The sequence below is a fragment of the Theobroma cacao genome, chromosome 4 (genome assembly GCF_000208745.1).
Source record: "Theobroma cacao cultivar B97-61/B2 chromosome 4, Criollo_cocoa_genome_V2, whole genome shotgun sequence".
NCBI classification, from domain to species: Eukaryota; Viridiplantae; Streptophyta; class Magnoliopsida; order Malvales; family Malvaceae; genus Theobroma; species Theobroma cacao.
In genome coordinates, this window is record NC_030853.1 from 23,128,800 (window position 1) to 23,138,349 (window position 9,550).

The 9,550-nt window shown below is 34.5% G+C and overlaps 1 protein-coding gene across 1 annotated transcript; it reads right to left on the reverse strand.

Annotated features, from left to right (window-relative positions):
- LOC18602261 (peroxidase 70) lies at positions 5,434-6,667 on the reverse strand. The gene is made up of 3 exons (XM_007033525.2): positions 6,426-6,667; positions 6,145-6,339; positions 5,434-6,059 (listed from the first exon to the last, which is right to left on the reverse strand). The coding sequence occupies exons 1-3, from the start codon at positions 6,630-6,632 to the stop codon at positions 5,511-5,513; spliced, it is 951 nt and encodes a 316-aa protein (XP_007033587.2). The 5' UTR covers positions 6,633-6,667; the 3' UTR covers positions 5,434-5,510.

Consider the following 9,550-nt stretch of genomic DNA (forward strand, 5'->3'; position numbering starts at 1 on the left):
AGTCACAGAATTAATAGCTCAAAAAATGGCAAAGCAACTAGGAACTTCACCCAAAATAAAGATCATAATATATGCATTGCAACAAAGTAGCCAAGATCCTCACCCAAAGTAAGCTTCAAAGAAACTATATACATTGTAGAAATAAACTAAAGAAAAATGGAGAAAGATAGCCTTTACATAGTGTCGTGAAGGGAGTAGAGTGACTAAGTTTTCTTGCGACCTCGTTTCTCAATTTTCTTGAGTCTAGTCAAAATTAACTCTTGTGGGCAATTTGGAGTAATGCCCAAGCTCATACCCATGCTCCAAACATCCTTAGCTTCTTGTTGAATGACATCATATCGATTTGAAATGTCTTTATCCAAAACTCCTCCAACCATTAGGCTTTCAGGTTTAATTGGTAGAAACCTCTTGGTTAAACTACGGATGCCCTTTTTCCTTAATTTTTTAATCTTTTTTTGTATTTTTTACTGAAGAATTTTCTCAAATTCTTCAACTAAGGTGCATTCTTTTTCTTGAGCAATTGTTGGACTTGCTTTAGCACCACTATCTACCTCAACTTTTGGGTTTTCTTCTTTGTTGCTTAAATGACTCGAGAGTGAATAAAGAGGATTCCAAGCTCTTCTTGGAAATGGGACGAATTGTAGCAAGGCAAAGGAAATGGGGTGCTAAAGGTTTTATTTACTATTGGATTTATGAGATGTGGGTTATTTAGTAGAACCATAGGTTGGGAGATGTTTTCAAGCTGTTTAGATGTTGAATGCTCGGGTTGGTAGTGTTCAGGTGTGTTGATTCTTGGGTTTTCATTTTATGGTTGGGCTACCAGAGCATCTTGATTTTCATTTTCAATGATCTTGGTATTTTGGACTATTGGAACATGAGGATCGGGCACCAAAAAGGATGGACCATGATTATTGGTATGTACATAGGCAGATTTAAGTACTAGGCTTAAATTGGCATTAAATGGGCTAGCCTTACTTTCATAGGGTAAGCATCTCTATTCATCTGGGTCAGATGAGTCCAAGTTCGCAAAGTCAAATATTGGATTAATGTGTTCATTAAATTGGGTTATTTGCTTATCTTTGTCCATAGAAACAATTTTCTTCCCCCTTGCAATTGATATAAGTAACCTAACATGAATGTCATCCCTATCTTCAGTTGGCTCCCCGAAAATGGATGAATTAAAAGATGATGAGCAATCTTCCCAGCGTGACCAACTTGAAAATTCAAGGAAACTATTGAGCTCAAATTCCTATACTCTTACTAGGTATACACGATTGCCCACTGCGAGATGAACAACTTCTCTAATCCTGTGATTATCATTGGTGGTTATCAGCAAAGAGGCTTTCTCAAATGAATGCCATTTTAATGTCTCATTTTCTTAAATGAATGCCATTTTAATGTCTCATTTTCTCAAATGAATGCCGTTTTAATGTCTCCTTTCTTATATAGACTAAATCACCCCATAACATTGCAATATTGTGGAAGGTATGTATATTCCAAGCATGTAACGGGGCTTCAAACCATGAGAGCCAACACTTCTGAGAAGTGCTACTGAAGCTAACACACCAAGGTTTAATATTCTCAAACCAATCAGACAATCATTTCCACCCATTCTTTTCTACTTTTAAATACAACGATTCCTTTTTGAAGGATATGAAATAATGGAAGCCCAATAACCTTCTAACACTTACCTCTTTATACCCTTTTTGTTTCAACTAACAAACAATTGTTTCTGGTTCTAAGGAATTTCGTCTAACACCTATTAAACACTTCTCCAACCAATGAAGATTCTCATTTTCAATGAAACAATGACAAAGTTTACAACTTTCGATGTTTGGTAGTGATGGAAGAGAGGTATTACCCATCACCAGTTAGGACCTGAAGGTAGGTTTTCCTATTGTTGTCTGCCATGGTTGTTTCACCATGGAAAACAGAGGGTTGTGCGAGCCACTGTTGTTTGCTTTCCCTTCAACTAGATTTCTGGTTGTTTACCTTCGTATTATCCCTTTTACGCTAAAAAGCTTAACGGGGTTAGTGTTTAGCAAGAAAAGCTTCAAGCTTTTGGTTGAAGAACCAAACACCATGGAGCTTTCTGATGGCCTGTTGATCATCAGCCATGGTTTAATAACGATCAAAGGCAAAAATCTTCCCACCATTTGACCTTTTATGTGGGATAAATACATCTACCACATTGCCGTGTCTCGAGCATATTGTTTGTAGCCATTTGGGGGTGATTTCTGTGGTAGATTAATAATGAAAATGGTGTCTACCCCACCTTTGCTCTGTTTTCGACTTAACAACCATCTTTTCATCTTCTCTTTTTATGGTAGGTTGTTTAATGCTTTCTTTCCATACATGTTCTGACAAGAAAGAAAATAAATTAAAATTAATTCATTCTAATGTATGTGGTCTCATTGAGGTTGAGTCTCTTAGAGGTGATACTTTATTACTTTTTTTATATTGCTTTGTGGAAAACTTGGGTGTCTTTATTAAAAAGCAAAAGTCAAGTATTGTGATATTTTCAAAAATTTCATGTCATGGTGGAAAGGATGAGAAGATTGTCTTTGAAATGCCTTTGTACTAACAGTGGTGGTGAGTACACTTCTAATGACTTTGAGGATTGCTATTCAAAGCATAGGATATGGCATGGGAAGAGATAACCAAAACACCTCAACACAATGGTGTAGTTAAAAAGATGAACTATACCATTGTGGAGAAAGTTAGATGCATGTTAAGGATGGCTAAATTACAAAGTCATTTAGGGGTGAAGCGGTTAGCACAACTTGCTACCTAATCAATAGATCACCATTAGTTCCTTTGGGGTTTGACGTTGCAAAAAAGGTGTGGATAGAAAAAGCTTCATTTTCACACTTGAAGGTTTTTGAGTGTAAAACATTTATGTATGTACCTAAAGAGTAGAGGTCAAAGCTTGATATTAAAGTCACTTTATGTGTGTTTATTGGTTATGATGATGAATAACTTAGTTACAGGTTATGGGATCTAGAGAAGAAAAAAGTGGTTAGGATTCAACTTTCAACCACAACAATTTTCACTTTTTTATTTGAATTTTATTAAATTAGAATTTATAGATATTTATTTATTAGGGTTTCTAAACATAAAAGTACATAATCTCACATGTTAGTATCATTTAGCTTAGCTCAAGGGATACACATATGAGAAAATTGTGAAAAATGGTCAATCTCATAAAGTCATTTCAAAAATAACCCCTAATATAAAGTTAACTGTGTTTACCCAATATTTATCATGACTTGACAAAAATACCCTTCAAGCCATTTTAGACAAATTAAATGCTCTCAATATCTCTCTCTCGCCATTAGTCTGCTGTGCTCCCCATTTGTTTTTCTTGCTATCCAGCTTTCTCTAATTTTACTACCATCACTATCTCTCTCTATCTATCTTTCGCCATGTCGTCATATTGTTGTCGATTTGTAGACCAAAGAGTATGACATGGCAAGTAATAACATGTTCTTGAGTTTATTGGTTTACCTTCACAAAACTCTCTCTTTGTCTATTTCTCGCCATCTCGCCATATCATCATCAATTTACAAACCAAAGAACATGCCATGGTGAGTAACAACATGTTTTTGGATTTATTGGTATTGAGTTTTTTAGTGATTTAAGTCTGGTATAATATGCTTTGACATGTAACATCGGTAGGAAGTAAGAAGCTTTGGCATGTAACATATGGTGCTGAAGCTTTGATTTTGGCTTCTAACATTTGGTGTTGAAGCTTTAGCCTTGACATGTAACATCTGCTACTTAAGTTTTGGTGTATAATATCTTCTGCTGAAGTGTGTAACATTTGTTTAAGCTTGTAGTGTTGTTTTATTTTTCTTTTCTGTTATTTTTAGCTATTATAGAGCACAATAAATTAAGTTTTTGGTTGTGCACTCCACCAACATTTTGAGATTTTTTGTTTTTTGGGGTTATATCTGCGGATTAGTAGTTTTTGATATTTTGTAATTATATATATATATATATATATCTAAAAAAATCTGAATGAAGGTGAGAAAAAGTTCTTTCCTCCAAATCCCTAACTTTATTCATCTTTTTTTTTTTTAAAAACTTTTCATAGTTTTTATTTTTCTACAAAATTTTCTTAAAAAATCAACAATTGGTTTACATTCACAAAACCCAAAAGTTAATGGGTTGAAGTTATAAGTGAAATGAAATTTGTAAATTAGAACATTGCCCAAAGTTGTTACACTTCATGTTTGCATGTAACAACTCAATACACTTGGCATGTAACAAATCTATTGAACATGGCATGACGTGTAACAACTTGTTTTTGTATATGTTTACATGTAACAATATTTTTTTTCAAAATAGCGTGTATTAAAATTTTTTTAAACATAATATGTAACAATATTTTTTAAATATAGTGTGTAACTTGCTCTTTTGTATTTCATTAGAATATAAACTCTTGGAGTTCAAACAACGTTTTTTTTCAACATGGCATGTAACAATATTTTTTTGAATATGACGTGTAATAATAACATTTTTTAAATGTGACATGTAACTTGGTTTCTATCTTTGTATTTCATTATGATATAAACTCTTAGAGTTAAATATCTACATAATAGAGATAAGGTTTAAAGTAAAAAAAAATTGAAATTGAAAGTAAGATGTATTACAAAGTTGTTCAACGTCAATGTTACTGTTGGGATAAAATGTATTTGAACAAAAAGATATTATCTAAAATCTCCAAATTTGGATAATTAGTTTTTGAGTTATTTTATTTATTATATTTCCTGTAATCATAAAAAAAATGACGAGTAACAATTTTTTTTCAACATAAAGTGTAACAATATTTTTTTTCAACATGTGCGCTTGAATACGAAGAAGTTTCATTAAAAGTAATTTTATCTAAAAATCTTTTCCATTAGTTAAAAATCGTTAATATTAAAGAAATGTTATTTTTAAAAACACCCTATCTTTGAGGGTTAAAAAAAATTGTTTCTCTCTCTCTTTATATATATATAGTTGTCTGCAGTGGCTGAGTGTATAGCTACTACTTCAGCAGTAAACAATGCTTTATGATTGAGGAAGGTGCTAAATGATTTGGGTTTTGCTCAAACAGGAGGGACGGTACTCAAAGGAGACAATGATCAGTCAGCAATAGCAATTTCTAAAAACCCAATACAACATGGAAGAACAAATCATATCACAGTGAAATTCCATGCTGCCCGTCATGCAGTAAAAAATAATGAGATTGTTTTTCTTAATAGTATGGTGACAACACGTTATTTGGTTGACGATGTAATATACATTTGAGGACACACAATAAAAAAAATCAAAAGAGATTTTTTTACACTTGAACTGAACAATTGTGAACTGAATACAACGAATCAAACAATTTTCTTAAGGTCCATAGAAGGGTTAAGACCTCTTATTCAACAACAAGTACCAAAGATTACCGATGCTTAATTTAAGAAAAAAAAATAGATGAGAAATTGGAGTTGGAGAGCAACAAAGCACAAACAGCTTCATCAGTTTACCTTCCTGCAGTTGACCCGAATTTGTCCTTGTTTTCCGGTCAAAGGCTTAATGTTCCCCATCTTAATCATAGACTTAGCGAAATCATCCCAAAATGCATCAGGATTCAAGCTGTAAGTCTTAACAAGTTTATCAGTTGAGCCACCGTTGAAAAGTGCTTGATCTGAGGTGAGTAGTCCCCTCTTCTTCACCAAGTTTTTGAAGTATGCAGTGTCAAAGCGTGCAGGCGTTGGGTCCAAAGAAGCGAGGTTAGTGTTGCCTCCGATACGTGGGCAAGTTTCTCTTCGCTCTTTAGCAAAGGCAGGGTCAATATTTGTGGCATTGTAAATTCTGTTCCTAAAGATAGAACATTGTGACAGCCCAATGGTGTGGCCACCAGAGAGAGCTACAAGATCTCTTTGGTTCAGGCCCTGATTCTTGAAGTTGTTGATCAATGCAGGGAGGTCCATGGATGCAGATGGAAGTACAGTGTCTGCTAGGGTCCTGCTAGCTGTGGTTGAATCTCTCCTACCCAAACGAACCTTCCATGATGGGCCTCCTAGCTGCAACCATGACAAATTTTATTAGAAATGCTTGTTATAAATTCAACAGACAAATTTCTGATAATGAAAATGAGTTTGACTTTACCGCAACTACAGAATCTCGAGCTGCAACAGCCAAGATATCTGCACAAGAAACCACCGGGCGTCCACAAACTCTGTCTACTTCAGCCTTAATTTGGTCTACCACTTCAAATCCTCTCACAGAATTAAAATTTCCTCGTGCATTTTTCTCGCTGTCCATAGTAGATGTAGAATCCAAAAGAAGCGAACCGTCACAACCCTGCAATAACATAATGCACGAAACTTAGAAAATACAACATAATTAATGAATGACAAAGATAAAAGGTTTGAATCGATTGTACGAACATTAACGAAGCAGTCGTGGAAATGCAGACGAAGTAAAGAAGCTCCCATGCGCCGCTCCCTGTGGACAGCAGCTTGCACTATTTTCTTGATGGCCGGCAAAGCTTGGGGGCAAACCTTGTCATAGAATTTGGGAGATAAGGAAAAAGCCGTAGTTGCAAGGGCCAACCAGACGAAAGCATGAAGACGGAAGTTAGTGTGTGAAGCCATGAGGAGTAACTAGACTTAAATTTGCTTAATTTCTGTTTGAGGTTTCTGTTGTGACTCTTGGGGGTGGTGGGTGTCGATGTTTATAGGCAGAGAGTTAGGAATTATTTTGAACTGCATGGATTTGTTAGTTTTGGACTTTTGCAAATTATTGGACTGGTTCTTAGGAGCTTTTGTTTACTAGCTTCAATGGCTTGGCCATTCAGGCAAGCAACGAGGAACATTCACCTCGTTTGATAAAATATTTAAAATAATTTGGAACAAAATTTAAAAAATAGTAAATAAATCAAACCAAAACAATGTATACGTAAAGGAGAGAGTATATCTTATACATTTTCATAAAAACAATCCGTTCGTGTTGTCTTTGTGATTAGAAACTGAACTTGTCAACAGTACTGCAACTACTGACTACAGGAAGATTTCTCGTTAAGCCACTTGCTAAATGCTTCATTACGTGGTCGGAGGCTTCAGGCCTGGCAGCTGGCGGCTTGCCGAGTTCCGGTTTTCTGACTTTTTTCCTTTGTTTTCTGAACATTATGACTAACTTTTTAATTATTTGCTTGTTCGTTAATCTTAGGAGCTTTTGTTTACTAGCTCAAATGGCTTGGCCATTCAGGCAAGCAACTAGGAACATTCACCTCGTTTTGCAGTACTGCAGCTACTGACTACAGGAAGATTTCTCTTTAAGGCACGTGCTAAATACTTCATTACGTGGTTGGAGGCTTCAGGCTTGGCCGTTGGCGGCTTGCCGAGTTCCGCTTTTCTGACATTTTTCTTTTGTTTTCTGAACATTATGACTAACCTTTTAATTATTTGCTTGTTCGTTAATCTGAGGAGCTTTTGTTTACAGCCCAAATGGCTTAGCCATTCAGGCAACCAACGAGGAACAACCATCATTCATTTTGGGGGGTTATGCACCCTTCATTGCTTTGTTTAATTGTTTGAAATAATGGATAAAGTTTTAGCTGACAAGATTTTACTCTAAATTCAAATAATATCCTTTCGTCTTGTTTACATATGCAATCAAAAACTGTTTTTCCTTTACCACTCTACTTGACTATAGGAATATTTCTAGCTAGTTACCTAAAGCATGTGGTTGGAGGCTTCATGTTTGGCCGCTGGCGGCTAGCCAATGTGCGCTTTTCTGACCTTCTTCACTACGTTTTATTAGCTTGTTCATTAGTTTCTGTTACTTATTCGACTTTGCTTTGAGTTCTCCTTTGCCCCATAAGAATATAATTTAGGATTTGAAAAGATAGTCTTAATTATTAATTTTGTCTTCTGCACGTAGCACATTTTTATACATAGCAACGTAAACAGGGCGAAACATGCATCTCAACCCAAATGACCACCAAACCTGTACAGCAAAATATCATTCTGTGTCATATGCAGCACATCAATCAAGTCAAATACCTGCAGCCTCGCTTGTTGTTGCATAGGTTGTAGTTGAATGGTGCTGCGAAAATCTTTTTGAGTGGCAGTGAACTTCTGTAATTGTGCAGATTCTCAAAGCCTTTACTATAATTTTATGCCGTGAAAAGTCTTTTGCAGGTCATATTAGAGACTTGATAACGGCATAATAATAAAGAAGGTTGATAAAACAATCACTTTTAAAAAAAAAAACAAAAAACCCTTTAGCTTCGCTGGAGGCCTTTCAAGCCCCTCTGCTAAATGATCAGCCAACCCGTTAGCCTCCCTTGGCGTGTGTTGAATGCTCCTCCTGCCGACCTTAGATAAAATATACTCAATAGACAGCATATTAGGTGACAAAATCTATGGTATGGATGTAAACATTGCTATTGAACCCATGGAATTAGTTGTGTCACTCTCAATGATCAAGTGTTGCAATGTAGCTCCTTTGGATGCAACAAAAATTACCCTTGCCTCTTTAATTTCAAGGGGCTCAGTTGTGTTATTCCAACATCTTCGCCATCCTTGTCTTATCTTTAAGGTGATGTTTGATATTTTACAATATAATGTGATTACAAGTAATGTGTTTGTCAAGGAGTTCAGTTGTGTTACTCCAGCATCTTCACTACCCTTGTCTCATCTCTAAGATGGCGTTTGGTATTTTATAATGCAATGTGATAATAGGTAATGTGATTGTAGAAAAAATAACATTATAGTATTTAGTATACAAGCAAAGTAATGATTAAAATGCAGAAAAGATAACATTACAATGTTTGGTTTATAAGTATTTTGTTATAAAGTTAAGTCAATTTTCAAAATTATCCTTATTTATTAAAATGCAAGTTTAATCTACTTATTTTTTTTATTGTTAATTTTTATAATATCATCTCTTAAATATATTTTTAATGTCATATATTTTATTTTTATTTTTATTATACTTTTATATATTTTATTTTGATTTCTTTAATACAATTTCTTATATTATATATTATATTTTAATTTCTTTTTCCTATATTATATAAAATTTTAATCTCTTATATTTTATTTTATCATTAATTTCTAATTCCTATATTATATATTTTATTTTTTTTATTTTAATTATAATATTACAAAATATCTTTAATAAAGTAACAAAGTTGAAGAGTAAAAATGTTTTGAAAAACATTGTAGAGTGCAATACAATGTGATTGCATTAGTTTTGAACTGCAATCACATTCCATCCCTTGACTGTAATGTGATTGCATTGTAATTTTACATTGTAGTAGTTTGTTACAAAACAAACATTGCAATGTAATTTAATTGAGCACATTACAGAGAATGTGCTCTCACTTCCCTCATAGCAAACACTAAGGGTCTCCCTAATACCTACTTCCAATTTACCCTTAGAAAACTCATCCACATTAAACTTCATCGAACCAGCGGGCATGACCATGAGAAATGTTTCCTTTTAGCTTTGCTTCTTTTCAGTTTTGTAGACATGTTAGTAGAGGCAAGGGGAACCCCCCCCCCCC